The sequence below is a fragment of the Salvelinus alpinus genome, chromosome 13 (assembly GCF_045679555.1).
Source record: "Salvelinus alpinus chromosome 13, SLU_Salpinus.1, whole genome shotgun sequence".
Lineage (NCBI taxonomy): Eukaryota > Metazoa > Chordata > Actinopteri > Salmoniformes > Salmonidae > Salvelinus > Salvelinus alpinus.
The window spans coordinates 49,856,326-49,872,173 of record NC_092098.1 but is presented as its reverse complement, the minus strand read 5'-3'; the positions used below and the strand labels follow the sequence as shown (position 1 = coordinate 49,872,173).

The window sequence follows — 15,848 nt, the reverse complement described above, 5'->3', positions numbered from 1 at the left end:
CGTCTTACCAGACGTAGATGTTCTGTCCTACCGATGCTGGAAAACCCAGCCAACTGTATATTATCCGTGTCGTCGTTCAGCCACGACTCGGTGAAACATAAGATACTACAGTTTTTAGTGTCCCGTTGGTAGGATAGTCTTGAACGGAGCTCATCCAGTTTATTCTCCAGTGATTGCATGTTGTGCAATAGATGGATGGTAGAGGCGGGTTACCCACTCGCCAACAAATTCTCACAATGCACCCTGATCTGCCCCCCTGTATTTCCTTATTTTCTTCATGAGAATGATGGGGATATGGGCCTAGTCTGGGAGCAGCATTATATCCTTTGTGTCAGAGTCATTAAATAAAAAATCTTTGTCCAGTTTGAGTTGAGTAATCGCTGTTCTGATATCCAGAAGCTCTTTTCGCTCATAAGAGACGGTAGCGTCAACATTACACACAAAATAGCACAGTTGGTTAGGAGCCCATAAAACGGCAGGCATCCCTACCCGACGCCATTCTTCACTGATTAGTAAGGAACGCCCCTCACTTGGTTCTCTAGGTCTTAATTGAAAGGAAAAAAACTAAAACCAGCAGACGCTAGGTCATCCATGGAATGAGTTTGATACCCCTAGTTTAAAGACAATGGCGCTCTGATACCACATGCCCCCTGCAAGAACAACCTTAATTACCCTAATACCGCTGGACAGCATTATTGTTGTTAGACAAATGGAAAATTATAGGCTTTTTAAAATGTCCCAACATTAGTGAATTGTTGCATTAATCAAGTGTGCAATATTATGTGCAATATGGTTTAGATGAGAAGCTCCTGTATAGTTTGAAAAGCTTTCCATATTATTTTGTGTGTGTATATACTATGGTATTTACGGTAAGATAATAGCTGCACACACACAAAGTAGGAATGTGGATTTGGCCACATCACATCCAAGGCTAATGGAAGGATAGTGTAAAACAGAAAAGTTGCAAATCTGAAGAAAAAAAATGTAACTAATGGAAAGATAAGTGTGAATGAACAGAGTAACACTTCAGTGAAGTACTTCATTCTCGCATGTACTGGCCTCACTGTCGTCTCTCTAGTGGAGGCAGAAGTGGTTCCTCTATCATTATGAGTCCCCTTTCTTTCAATATAGCGCAATGATCCTTTTCTAAAGACACCATACATTCACTTAGGGCTAATGAAAATGATGGCAAATTCTAATCGAGAGGTTTTCTTGCAGGGGGAGGGGGGGGGGGGGGGGGTCTTTGTAGAAGCAACTTTAGATTGATTTATTTGCTGTTGTTATACTTTATGTAGTTTGGGGCAACAAAAATAAAAATCACCTGAACTTGCTAATTTAACTGAGAATTGACAGCGTAGGAACTATGTTTTGCATTCTTGTTTCTCAGGGGAAATCTATTACTGGTGACCAGGGGGGATATGTATAAACACACCATACAGAATAATAGAGGCCTCTAGTGGCCAAAAGGACATTTTAGCATGGGCAGCACCATTGAGGGCTACAACCATTTAAATGTAGTCAACCGGGTGGGACTTCCAACTTCATTGGCTGATCCCTCCTGATGACCCGGTTGGAGTCATGTCCAACCGGGTCATCAGTGATGAAGAAAATGGACTACTTCAAAATGGAGATTGCCTCAATGGTGCTGGCCATGCGTCACAGACGCTGTAAAGACGAGTCATCTATCTATCTCTATGAAACACACCCACAAGGCCTGTTGATAGAAAGCAAAGATTATGGATATACTGACAAGATGCATGTCTCTCCATCCTAAAAATGAGAGTCGTCCACAAAGCGGCACTGCGGTTTGTCTAGCTCCCGCCAATCCTTTCTTTTGATTGGTAGATACATCTCATTATTTGAATATTAGAAGAGTGTTGTTGACGTCAACCACCTGTATTCAATGGAGATGCTATGCTACTAGCCTCATGCTATGAATGTGCATAGCCATCTCGAGACAACTCCGATATTAAAGTGTTTTTTCCCAAAGTTGCCGGGATGTCACGTGTCCTACTTATATCAATACACTCCTAACAACTTAACTATTACGAAACTTTATATTCAATCAAATTAACATCACATAGCATTTAAGTCATTCATTTTTTCCTGACAAAATTCGAGACCCATTGACCTCGATACAAAAACTCATTGCTTGGTGGGCGAAACAACAGGAAAAACGCCACCTGCTGGAGGGAGACAGATTTTCCACTGAGTCGGGCCTCTCTTCTGCCCACTGTGAGCTTCTGCCCACTGAAGAAAAGGTCCATCTCTAGTCTGTTCACCGTGCTGTAATGCTGGTTTGATGTGTGTTTAGGGCGACCATTTTATGCAGTCTGGTTGAAGATAAATATTTGGCGTGGTCAGAAAGAGAAATAAGTGTATGGAGGGAGATCAGCATTGGGTGTTTTGTTTGATAATTGGAGTTTGTCACAGTTAGCTGGCACCGTCAGAGTGGTCGGCTTCTCTGAAGCTATACCGAGTACAATAGGATACAGGTGCTAACCAACCCTCAGTCATCACACACAATAACCCCCCCCCACTTCAAAGTACAAAATGTTTGGAAGTCCGTAAAGCTACACAAACAAGTCGTGGTCTCTGGATGACACAAGCACTCCAATGTCGAATTTTCCCGCGCCTCTTTCCCGGCAAAGAAGCGGGATCCCTGTCTAGTGGTGCATTCAAAAGTACTGATTGATTGGTTAAAATGGGCAGTAGTGTGAAGGCTGATTGACAGGTGATTAGGGTGAGCAGAAACTAGCATCAAGTTAGGTGGAGGGGCTGGGCCTTTTTAACAATGTTTGACAAAATTCCAAATGTGTGTAAAGTTATACACTACAAAAGTATGTGAACACCTGCTTGTCTAACATCTCAGTCCAAAACCATGGGCGTTAATGTGGAGTTGGTCCCATTATCCTCTTCTGTGACTTGAGGCAGCCTAGCATATGAAATGTTATGATGAGAATGATGAATGATGATGAGAATTTTTTCTTTATTTTGCCTAAAGATGTGGGCCTCCACTCACTACTCGGAGGGGGAATAGAATGTTAAGCTATTTAGTGGTTTTCAAAATGTTGAACTTAATTCTGTGCCCTGCACCACAGCATAGTAATTGTAGACCAGCCTGAGCAAATTAAGTGCAACTGACTTTGGTTGTGTGTCAAATGTATTATCTCTGATTAATGATCTGACCTCTGGGATGTCATTTATCATCGTTGTCAGTCAGAAATCATAGATCGTTCACAGTAGGACTTACAGGTGCACGCGTGTCCGAGTTGTACTTAATTCCACACTTCATGCTCAGTGTGCGTGTGTGGCTACCTTCTAATCTGGTCCTCAGGAGACAGCTCAGGTAGTGATTCATCTTTATCGTCCATGTAACACACTCCATTCTCCTCATTATAAAACACCTGCTATGACCTGACATCTCTACCTAGTATATGGTTCCATTGGCTCTTCTAGTGATGCGTCACAGACATTTGGCTCCTCTAGTGAAGTGATGTGAGTCACAGACATCTTCAGCGATGGGAAAATGATCCAATCCCTCCCTCTGCTGGTAAGATTTCATTCAGGCACTATCACTTTGCCTAACACACAAAATATTGAAGAACCAAACTTATACTGAACAGATAGCGTACAGATCTTGTTTGTCTCCCCATCAAATGTTCTTTAACAACCAAACCCAACCCACCGCATTCAACATATAGTATTACAAAATAAAAGGAAACACAAACCTCTGAATAAATAAGATAAATAATCTTTATTTCCATGTATTTGTCACATAAAAAATGGTGTCCACATTTAATATTAACAAGGCAATAAAGATAATCCTATACTTCTGAGTGGTGGGATTCAGGCCCCAGAGGCTTGTGAATGTTTCCTATTGGTTGACAGAGAGAATGGTCCAATGGGAGCAGAGCCAACTCTAGATTGGTGACTACCTGATTGATAATACACACATGGGTGGCTATTTTATCAGAGCACAAGATGCCAACCGTTAGCCTGACGGTCCCCGATCTGTTTCTACGGTCAAGTCAACTGTTATGGTCGTTGTCAATTGGAAACTTGGCAAGACAGCGCAAACAGATCTAGGACCAGGCTATCCAAGCGTACCATGGTTAGAAGAGGACCACCTTCCTAACTGTGACCCAAATGTCTAATGGGGGGGGAGGAGGGGGTCTCTGGAGCCTGTAGTCACACCAAGCCTTTCAACACACATAAAACTTCATTACCCAAGATTCATCTCTGCTCATCACTCTGTGTAAAGACACAATTCATTTAGAAATGCTCATCAAATATTCTCAAACCAGATTACTATCACTGAAATTAATTATTTAATCATCAAAATTATTATTCTCATTATAATTATTTTTGTTTATTTTACAGTAATTTTTTTTTCTCCTAGCAACCGTAAAAAATAACAGCAATGATAAATAAAACAACCTTTTTCTAGTCTACAAGAAAATGGAGATTCTTAGATGCACTTAAAGAAAAACTGAAATAGTTTCTTGCAGTTGGTTCTCTTGCTGTTGGTAATGACCCTGGTAAGTAGGTTTCATTGATGTCATGTAAGTTATCAGAAAAAGTAATATAATATACAGTATAGGTTATTAATTACACTAACAAAGTATCCATGCGAACGCTCTTTCTCATTTTTCTGTACAAAGTTCAAGGATTCAGTAGTAAATAACAAGGTACTGTACAAACCCACATCACTGCTGGACAGCCTGAGTACCATCATGATCTGGGGCTGAGGACCAGCTAGGAAGCACACCGGCAGTCCTGAAGCCTTCTGCCACTGTTAGCCAATAGATACACTAGATAGAGCTTCTGCATCACCGTGGTATACATTTCCTTGATGAAACCAAGCATGGCTACAGTGTTCTAGATCTTGGCTCTCTACACTAAGATCAACGCTGTGTTGTGTGGAACGGGTGACTGGCTAAAGAGTTAACCGGTTGTCTAACCTTTAAGAGCCGGTCTTTCTTTACACGTTACAACGGTAGGCTGTGCTGTTTCCTTGATGAAATCCAAACTGACGTGGTCAGAACTCGCCTGATCTGGAGTGATAGGACTGACCCAAGACCAGTCCAGTAGTCCTACTGGTTGGTGCTCTAACCAAGGATGACCTATAAAAAGGTGTTAGGAGGCTCAGTATGGACGAGACACTGAGTCTTCTTCCCTCCAGCTATCCCACCGGCCTCAGCCCACACAGCACGGCTCAACAGCGAACGCCACCCGCACCCCCCAAAACAACTAAAGCTAAAGACACAATCCAAAACCTCCTGGGTTCATTCAGTCAAATATATCATTATTACTAGTTTTCAAAACAATACACAAACGTTAACCTGTAAGGCAAAAAAGCATTTGGCAGCAACATGGAGAGCAGCATGGAGAGCAGAGAGATGAGCTGGAGTCAACTTGCCTTACTGGACATTCTTTAAGGATACCAACGGGGTGTTATTATTATTCATTAATATCAAAACTAAAACGTCTAGATTGGGTTAACGGTGTAAACAAGTGTTTGGAGGGGTATGGCCTGGAAGTAGAGTGGGAGTGGTGGTGGTGGGGGGGGGGGGGGGGGGGTCTATGGGAGAAAAATACATTAATTATTTGACCTTACTAGGTCCAAGTGGAAGTACATCACGTTGGGAGTGTTAGAGTCTTGATATGATTGACATGTGTGCATATTCTTATGTGTCGGAGACAAAGGTCTCGGATATACCTCTATGAAGGCTAGCCAATTCAGCTGCCTTGCTTGTTAATTCTCCTCCTCACCCTCCTCTACGCATCCTTTCCAAAGCAGAAGTATATTTTGTGCAGCTACAGCTGTACGAGTAGTACTCTGCAGCTACCGCTGTGATTAAGGAACAGAGTTCTTCTGGAATGGACATGGGATGAGGGATGCACTGAAGGTTGGCTGTGAGGCTGGATGGGCTTGTCACAACAGTCTGGCCAGAGTGGGTTTGAACACAGTAGGTAGAGTCATCATTTCATCTTGGTTGGCTTGTCTCTGGGCTGACCCCGGCTCCCCCAGTAGCAGCTAAGCAGCAGAAAGCTATTCACACATTCAGGAGATAGAGGTCTACACTACACTACACTGCCCAAGGCTGAATGAGTCACAACTCAGGCCCAATGATGCCTACCTGCCTCTTCAACAGAGAGAAGGGAGAAAGGGAGAGAAGAGAGTTAAAGAGAGGGAAAGAAGAGAGGGAGAGCGATATAAGAGAGGAGAGTACAAAAATCAGAGCCAAAGAGCAGAAATCAGCTCAATATACAGCAAGCAGACGTCCATGTGGAAAAAAAGAGGGAGGAAAGGAAACGGAGGAAGAGAAAGCGGGAGGAAAGGAAACGGAGGAAGAGAAAGAGGGAGGAAAGGAAACGGAGGAAGAGAAAGAGGGAGGAAAGGAAACAGAGGAAGAGAAAGCGGGAGGAAAGGAAACAGAGGAAGAGAAAGCGGGAGGAAAGGAAACAGAGGAAGAGAAAGCGGGAGGAAAGGAAACAGAGGAAGAGAAAGCGGGAGGAAAGGAAAAGGAGGAAGAGAAAGCGGGAGGAAAGGAAAAGGAGGAAGAGAAAGCGGGAGGAAAGGAAACGGAGGAAGAGAAAGCGGGAGGAAAGGAAACGGAGGAAGAGAAAGCGGGAGGAAAGGAAACGGAGGAAGAGAAAGCGGGAGGAAAGGAAACGGAGGAAGAGAAAGCGGGAGGAAAGGAAAAGGAGGAAGAGAAAGCGGGAGGAAAGGAAAAGGAGGAAGAGAGGAATGTGGTGATCCAATTAAAGGAGAGTAGTTACAGTGTGATGGTCTGACTACCATGACCCTGGTAGAGCAGCACAGACCACTGACAATACTGTGGATCTGAATGACAGAATTCTTGGCAGACCGAGGGGTTCATATGGGGTGGGATGGACACATGAGTTCTGGATACACCCAGAACATCTGGCCTGGGGGTGGGCAGACACCTCAGGCCGAGCAGTGTGGTTCCTCTTGCTGCCCGTTGGTAGTATCTTCTCCTGCATGCCAGTCTCTGTCTGTTGTTGGTACCATCAAGTCTGTCTGTAGCCTCCAGGTTATGCCCCTCTCGCTCTCTCTCCCTCTCTCTCTCTAGACATCACAATCCCCTGCTCTCCTCCTACCTCTCCATGGTCTACCTATTGCACCACTATGTTACTGTACAGAGTCAAAAGCGATGAGTGGAAAGTTTAAGTCCTGGGTGTGTTTTGTAGTTTTTCATCACGCTTTCCTGGGCCTACGTGAACGTGTGTGTGTGTGTGTGTGTGTGTGTGTGTGTGTGTGTGTGTGTGTGTGTGTGTGTGTGTGGGAGTCTTAATATTTTAGCTGCCTGTTCCTGTACTTCTTGTCGTCGTTGTCTGTTGAGGAGGAGAAACAACACATCAATAATAATAGCACATGAACGTCTGCAATAAATGAATGTGTCCACGCATAGGGCTTAACCCGGAGCCAGAAAAACAAATGGAAACAAAAAAAAAATATATAACCTAGCAGGTTTTAGCTAAATATGAACGTTCCGAGAGGTGGAAGGAGGAAGCAGAGGGGGAGAAAAGACAAAGGAAAGAATACATTTTCTAGAAGAAGAGAGGGAAGAGTTTAGGCTGAATAAAGACTGCAGAAAAAGAGGGGAAAGTAAGAAACCGTCACTTTGGGAGATTTTTCCAGTAAGCCCTAGAAGAGAAGCTATCCTTAACTCTGTTGTCTCACCAAAGCCCCGTTACAGTCTCTATGGAAACCAAAACAAACACATTCCTCTACAGGAAGCTCATTCTAGAAACTGTGAGTTGTACCGTCTAAGTGGTTGCGGGAGATGTACTTGAGGGCCTCGTCCAATAGGATGACAGGGAATGATATCTTTAGAACCACGATCCACTGGCACCAGGTCAGAGGGGTCACCTGGAAGATCAGCTAGATAGAGAGGTCAGAGGGAGGTCAGAGAGAGAGAGCGGTCAGAGAGAGAGAGAGAGAGAAAGCGGTCAGAGAGAGAGAGCGGTCAGAGAGAGGTCAGAGAGAGAGAGAGAGCGGTCAGAGAGAGAAAGAGAGAGGTCAGAGAGAGAGAGGGATACACAATAAATCATACTCTTGCTGACAGACAGAGACAGCCATCCAGATGGACAGAGACTGTATATATATATACACACTGTACTCACAGGCAACGGCTCAACATAGAGGATGAGGAAGTGGAGGGACATGGAGAGGACGATTGCTCCCAGCAGCCAGAAGTTGACCCACGGAGGCATCCTGATCATGGACTGGTTCTCTGACAGACTAGGGTCCCGAGGAGGAGGGGCCACGTTAGAACAAAAACACACACTGTGTTCACTGTATTAACAGCCAAAACAACTACTGATCCCAGACCTGGGCAGCAAAACATGGTCTGATATGCTGGTCCCGTGTGGCTCAGTTGGTAGAGCATGGCACTAGCAACGCCAGGGTTGTAGGTTTGATTCCAGGGACCACCCAGGTGTAAAAATTAATGCACGCATTAAATGGGTGTCACTTTGGATAATAGTATCTGCTAAATGGCAAATATGAATGATATTCCAAACTTTACCCAAACGTCTCTTCCATGGAGGTGTTCCTTCCTCATCTGTTAATGCGGTGACATTGTGACATCATATGGATGGAGTTCTAACCGAATGAAAACAGGCTTCCTGAGCCAATGTCATATTATACACGATCTAATTTTGGCTTGGAGAAATGAACCACAATTTACTTTTTTACTGACCCTAGTACTATTAATAATAATATTTCCTTCCCAAAGACATGTTTCCTACTCATGAGAGAGAGAGATTAGGCCTATGGGTTTGTGGGGAGCTTCTGACAGGGTTACTCCATGGGAAACCCTGGCAGAGAGAGAGTCAGACTTTACCTCCCTCCATCACAAAACACCACGATGACATCTCTCCATGTTCGAGATGTGGAAATAGGCCTGATGCCGTCCAACTACCCAGAAATAACACGCTGACGCTGGGGAAATGGTGGGAAAACAGTCAGAACCATAGTAACATGGATGTGACTGTAGGCTATGCTATCATTAAGCAAATAGAATAAGCTGTACTTATAAAAAGCTTATAAAGTTGAAGTCGGAAGTTTACATACACTTAGGTTGGAGTCATTAAAACTCATTTTTCAACCACTCCACAAGTTTCTTGTTAACAAACTAGTTTTGGCAAGTCGGTTAGGACATCTACTTTGTGCATGACAGGTAATTTTTCCAACAATGGTTTCCGGACAGATTATTTCACTGTATCACTATTCCAGTGGGTCAGAAGTTTACATACACTAAGTTGACTGTGCCTTTAAACAGCTTAGAAAATTCCAGAAAATTATGTCATGGTTTTAGAAGCTTCTGATAGGCTAATTGAAATCATTTGAGTCAAATCACAAAGCCCTGACCTAAATCCTATGGAAAATGTGTGGGCAGAACTGAAAAAAACGTGTGCAAGGAAGGAGGCCTACAAACCTGACTCAGTTACACCAGCTCTGTCAGGAGGACCCATTGGGAATGTGAAATAAATAAAAGCTGAAATAAATCATTCTCTCTACTATTATTCTGACATTTCACATTCTTAAAATAAAAGTGGTGATCCTAACTGACCTAAGACAGGGAATTTTTACTAGGATTTAATGTCAGGAATTGTGAAAAACTGAGGTACACCTCCAATTGACTCAAATGATGTCAATTATCCTATCAGAAGTTTCTGAAGCCATGACATGGTTTTCTGGAATTTTCCAAGCCGTTTAAAGGCACAGTCAATTTAGTGTATGTAAACTTCTGACAGACTGGAATTGTGATACAATGAATTATAATTGAAATGATCTGGTCTGTTAACCATTGTTGGAAAAATTACTTGTGTCATGCACAAAGTAGATATCCTAACCGACTTGCCAAAACAATAGTTTGTTAACAAGAAATTTGTGGAGTGGTTTAAAAATGAGTTTTAATGACTCCAACCTAAGTGTATGTAAACTTCCGACTTCAACTGTACATATAATCATATAGCTATGTCCCCTCTAAGTAGAAGAGGCTGCTGATTGACCTGTTGAGGGAGTTGAACATCTCTATGGTGACCAGCACGGAGAGGGCCATGGTGGTGGGGAAACGAGACTCAAACACCTCACAGTCGATGCCCTGGAACATGGGGTTGTCCTCCGAGCACTGCATAAAGTGTCTCTGTGAGGAGAGAGAGGACAGGGGTGAGCAGGTTTCAACAGCATACAGACAACAGACAAATACATGATAGCACAGTGGAATGGGCTTTGTGCTGCACCATTCAACTTCATTCTCTTCAATTCACAGTGCTTTCGGAAAGTATTCAGACCTCTTGATTCCCCCCCCCATTTTGTTATCCTAAAATGGATTCAATTAAAAAAAAAAATCCTCATCAATATCCCATAATGACAAAGCGAAAATAGGTCTTTAGAAATTCTTGCAAATGTATTAATAAATAAAAAAAGCAGATATACCTTATTTACACAAGTATTCAGACCCTTTGCTATGAAACTGGAAATTGAGCTCAGGTGCATCCTGTTTCCATTGATCATCCTTGAGATGTTTCTACAACTTGATTGGAGTCCACCTGTGGTAAATTCAATTGATTGGACATGATTTGGAAAGGCACAGACTTGTCTATATAAGGTCCCTCAGTTGACAGTGCATGTCAGAGTAAATACCAAGCTATGAGGTTGAAGGAATTGTCCGTAGAGCTCCGAGACAGGATTATGTCGAAGCACAAGTCTTGGAAGGGTACCAAAACATTTCTGCAGCATTGAAGGTCCAAGAACACAGTGGCTTTCTGGCCAAACTGAGCAATCGGTTTGGCCAAGAATCCGATGGTCACTCTGAATGAGCGCCAGAGTACCTCAGTGGAGATGGGAGAACCTTCCAGAAGGACAACCATCTCTGCAGCATTCCACCAATCAGGCCTTTATGGTAGAGTGGTCAGACGGAAGCCACTGTTCAGTAAAAAGGCACATGACAGCCCGCTTGGAGCTTGCCAAAAGGCACCTAAAGGACTCTGACCATGAGAATCAAGATTCTCAGGTCTGATGAAACTAAGATTGAACTCTTTGGCCTGAATGACAAGCGTCACATCTGGAGGAAACCTGGCACCATCTCTACGGTGAAGCATGGTGGTGGCAGCATCATGCTGTGGGGATGTTTTTCAGTGGCAGGGACTGGGAGACTAGTCAGGGTCGAGGAACAGATGAACAGAGCAAAGAACATTGTGATCCTTGATGAAAACCTGCTCCAGAGTGCTAAGGACCTCAGACTCGGGCAAAGGTTCACCTTCCAACAGGACAACGACCCTAAGCACACAGCCAAGACAACGCAGGAGTGGCTTCTGGACAAGTCTCTGAATGTCTTTGAGTGGCCCAGCCAGAGCCCGGACTTGAACCCGATCGAACATCTCTGGAGAGAACTGAAAATAGCTGTGCAGCGACGTTCCCCATCCAACCTGACAGAGCTTGAGAGGATCTGCAGAAGGGAATGGGAGAAACTCCCCAAATACAGGTGTGCCAAGCTTGTAGCGTCATACCCAAGAAAACTCGAGGCTGTAATCGCTGCCAAAGATGCTTCAACAAAGTTCTGAGTAAAGGGTCTGAATAATTATGTAAATGTGATATTTCCGTTTAATTTATTTTTATTTTTAAACATTTGCTAAAATTTCTCAAAAACTGTTTTTGCTTTGTCATTATCTCCTCCAATTGTGTAGATTGAGGGGGGGAAACGATTTAATATATTTTAGGCTTTAATTTAACAAAATGTGGAAAAAGTCAAGGAGTCTGAATTCTTTCCAGGTGCACTGTAGATACATTAATTATATTTTTGAGTATTATTCCAAAGCTTCTTACACAGTCTTAGATGAACTTGATTGACTTCCCACAAGTAAATGATCAGAACATTCGGAGAACACAGTGTGTGTGAATGTGTGCTGTGTCCACAGGAAGTGACCTAACCCCCCTGAGACAGGCTGTGTTGGGTCTCAGATCAGATCTGACCCCTGCAGGAGAGCCTTGGACTCAGTTCCACTGCCCCCCCCCCCTTTCCTTCTGACATTTCTCTTTCTGTGGACCCTTGAACTCAGTTCCTCTCATCCTCCTCTTCCCCCCCCCCCTTTCCTTCTCTGACATTTCTCTTTCTGTGGACCCTTGGACTCAGTTCCTCTCATCCTCCTCTGCCCCCCCCCTTTCCTTCTCTGACATTTATCTTTCTGTGGACTCAGTTCACTCTAACTTCTCCTCTCCTGTTCTTCCTGTTTCTCTGACATTCTTCCTGTTTCTCTGACATTCTTCTTCCTTCTCTCAGACCACGTGTCTCATTCTCCTCCAATTCTATTGCTCTGTTTGTATGACCCCAGAGACCGTCATCACGGCAAACAGCTGATGGGGTAACCTGGCGCTGACCATAACAACAGCCAAATCCAGTCCAGATCAGTCCTACGTGATAAAGCACTATGGTCTGAAAACAGACACACACACAGGAGGTGATTGAAAAGTGACTTTTCACCAGAACATTTCTAGGCCCAGCAGAGATAAAAGGTGGACTGTACAGTACCTTATAGAGCCATGACTTCATGGAACTCTGCCACATCAAGTAACTCGAGTTATCAGTAAAATCACATTTTAAAAACAACATAAACCGTATAACGCGGACCGTGAAGAGAGACAATCTCTCACACACTCTCTCTCTCTCAATGTTATATTGTTACTTTGTAATCGAGTTATAATGTAATAATGACTCTATAATGTTAAGTTTATATTTATGTAGGCTGTTGTTTTGTTGCGATGTCATCGTTTTAACCCTGTTTGGACCCTAGGAAGCCTAATGAGGATCCTAATACATATTCAATACTAGGTCTTACTGTACTCATTAAGACACACTGTAGCAAAACATGGTTTCTTATTGGACAGTCCCTCCCTGTTTCAGTCTGTTTTCTTCCACTTGGTGTCTAATGAATAAGGCCCTAATGAAGTCTTAGTAATGGTGTGTTTGTTTCCACTCACCAGCTGGTAGAAGGACACGTGAGGGCCTTCATCATCAAACAAGTACCACCAGGTGGCAGCACCCACCGTGCCCAGACCAACATACCCTGCAAGGACACAGTCAGACAGCAGCCGTGAGATCCAAATCCATCATGATTTAATCCCCAATGTAATGGATAATTTTTAAGTAGCTAGCATTAAACTTTGATTATAGCTCGCAAGAATACATTATGGATAGAAAGAGTATGAATGAGCTGCCGATGGGTAACTTCCTGTTGTATTGTAACCAGTGTCCAGTGGACCAGACAGTGTCTCACCTCCGATGGCCAGGTATCTGAAGAACAGCCACCCAGAGATGAGAGGCTCCTTGGGGTTGCGAGGCGGCTTGTCCATGATGTCCAGGTCTGGGGGGTTGAAGCCCAGGGCAGTCGCAGGGAGACCATCTGTCACCAGGTTGACCCACAGCAACTGGACCGGGATCAGAGCCTCAGGAAGACCCAAGATGGCAGTCAAGAAGATGCTTCAGACAGCGAGGGGGGAAAAAAACATCAGAAATACATAAAGACAAGAGTCAGCATTCCTGAGAACTCTGGTTAGGAGACTGGACAACGTGTGTGTGTCTGTCTGATGTGGGCTTGCATTACTATCGTCATGGGTACTGGAAATCCCCCAGTCCCCACAAGTAAAACAAGGACATTTCTGCCTCCCAGGTCCTCACGAGGACAAAGGCTATTTTAGGGGCTAGGTTCAGGATAAAATTGTATTTTTATTTTATTTAACAAGGCAAGTCTGTTAATTCTTATTTTCAATGACGGCCTACCAAAAGGCCTCCTACGGGGACGGGGGCCTGGGATAAAATTTAAAAAACACAATATAAATATAGTACAAAACACACATCACAACAAGAGACACAACACGACACGGTTATTGTTAGGGAAAATGGCATTTTGAATGGATATCAATTTTAGGTTAGTAAAACCTACGCTCTGTGTGTGTGTGTGTGTGTGTTGTGGTGTTGTGGTGTTGTGGTGTGTGGTGTGTGGTGTGTGTGTGTGTGCAGTGCATGCGTCGGTGCTTACCAGACAACCTCTCCCACGTTGGAGGAGATGAGGTATCGTATGAACTGTTTCATGTTGTTGTAGATGGCCCTGCCCTCCTCCACAGCCGCCACGATGGTAGAGAAGTTATCGTCAGACAGAACCATCTCAGATGCTGACTTCGCCACAGCTGTGCCCGAGCCCATGGCAATGCCAATCTCTGCCTTCTTCAGGGCTGGCGCGTCGTTCACCCCATCACCAGTCTGTGGAGAGAAGGAGGAATATTTAATCATTTCTTTATTTAATAGGGTTAGACTCTTATGGGTTAATAAGGTGTTGTACAGACATGAGATGGGAAAGTTGGCCTATCACAGAACTCTTTCATTGTCAAGGCAAGTCAGAATAGATTGGCCCAGAAGTGATTTATCCAAAGAATTAGCTCAAACATATCTATGGATTCATTTATTAATTTGCACACCAATGAAATAAAGGTCCATATTAATCTAGATCAAGTCAGGATTATAATGAAATAAGGTCAATATTAATCTAGATCAAGTCAGGATTATAATGAAATAAGGTCCATATTAATCTAGATCAGGTCAGGATTATAATGAAATAAAGTCAATATTAATCTAGATCAAGTCAGGATTATAATGAAATAAGGTCAATATTAATCTAGATCAAGTCAGGATTATAATGAAATAAGGTCCATATTAATCTAGATCAAGTCAGGATTATAATGAAATAAGGTCCATATTAATCTAGATCAAGTCAGGATTATAATGAAATAAGGTCAATATTAATCTAGATCAAGTCAGGATTATAATGAAATAAGGTCCATATTAATCTAGATCAAGTCAGGATTATAATGAAATAAAGTCCATATTAATCTAGATCAAGTCAGGATTATAATGAAATAAAGTCCATATTAATCTAGAACAAGTCAGGATTATAATGAAATAAGGTCCATATTAATCTAGATCAAGTCAGGATTATAATGAAATAAGGTCCATATTAATCTAGATCAAGTCAGGATTATAATGAAATAAGGTCAACATTAATCTAGATCAAGTCAGGATTATAATGAAATAAGGTCAATATTAATCTAGATCAAGTCAGGATTATAATGAAATAAGGTCCATATTAATCTAGATCAGGTCAGGATTATAATGAAATAAGGTCCATATTAATCTAGATCAAGTCAGGATTATAATGAAGTAAGGTCAATATTAATCTAGATCAAGTCAGGATTATATTGAAATAAGGTCCATATTAATCTAGATCAAGTCAGGATTATAATGAAATAAGGTCAATATTAATCTAGATCAAGTCAGGATTATAATGAAATAAGGTCCATATTAATCTAGATCAAGTCAGGATTATAATGAAATAAGGTCAATATTAATCTAGATCAAGTCAGGATTATAATGAAATAAGGTCCATATTAATCTAGATCAAGTCAGGATTATAATGAAATAAGGTCCATATTAATCTAGATCAGGTCAGGATTATAATGAAATAAGGTCCATATTAATCTAGATCAAGTCAGGATTATAATGAAGTAAGGTCAATATTAATCTAGATCAAGTCAGGATTATATTGAAATAAGGTCCATATTAATCTAGATCAAGTCAGGATTATAATGAAATAAGGTCAATATTAATCTAGATCAAGTCAGGATTATAATGAAATAAGGTCCATATTAATCTAGATCAGGTCAGGATTATAATGAAATAAGGTCCATATTAATCTAGATCAGGTCAGGATTATAATGAAATAAAGTCAATATTAATCTAGATCAGGTCAGGATTATAATG

The 15,848-nt window shown here is 42.3% G+C and overlaps 1 protein-coding gene across 1 annotated transcript in view; it reads right to left on the bottom strand.

The window, feature by feature from the left end:
* Window positions 1–3,738: 3,738 nt before the first annotated feature.
* LOC139537859 (sarcoplasmic/endoplasmic reticulum calcium ATPase 1-like) overlaps window positions 3,739–15,848 on the bottom strand; it is a 118,004-nt gene continuing 105,894 nt past the window's right edge. Inside the window, exons 17-23 of the mRNA XM_071339710.1 lie at window positions 14,074–14,294; window positions 13,312–13,514; window positions 13,016–13,101; window positions 10,048–10,181; window positions 8,155–8,272; window positions 7,795–7,912; window positions 3,739–7,362 (exon numbers count right to left, since the gene is read on the bottom strand). Of these exons, the coding sequence (XP_071195811.1) occupies window positions 7,319–7,362; window positions 7,795–7,912; window positions 8,155–8,272; window positions 10,048–10,181; window positions 13,016–13,101; window positions 13,312–13,514; window positions 14,074–14,294 (924 nt within the window). The 3' untranslated portion in view covers window positions 3,739–7,318. The remainder of the gene's footprint in view (window positions 7,363–7,794; window positions 7,913–8,154; window positions 8,273–10,047; window positions 10,182–13,015; window positions 13,102–13,311; window positions 13,515–14,073; window positions 14,295–15,848) is intronic.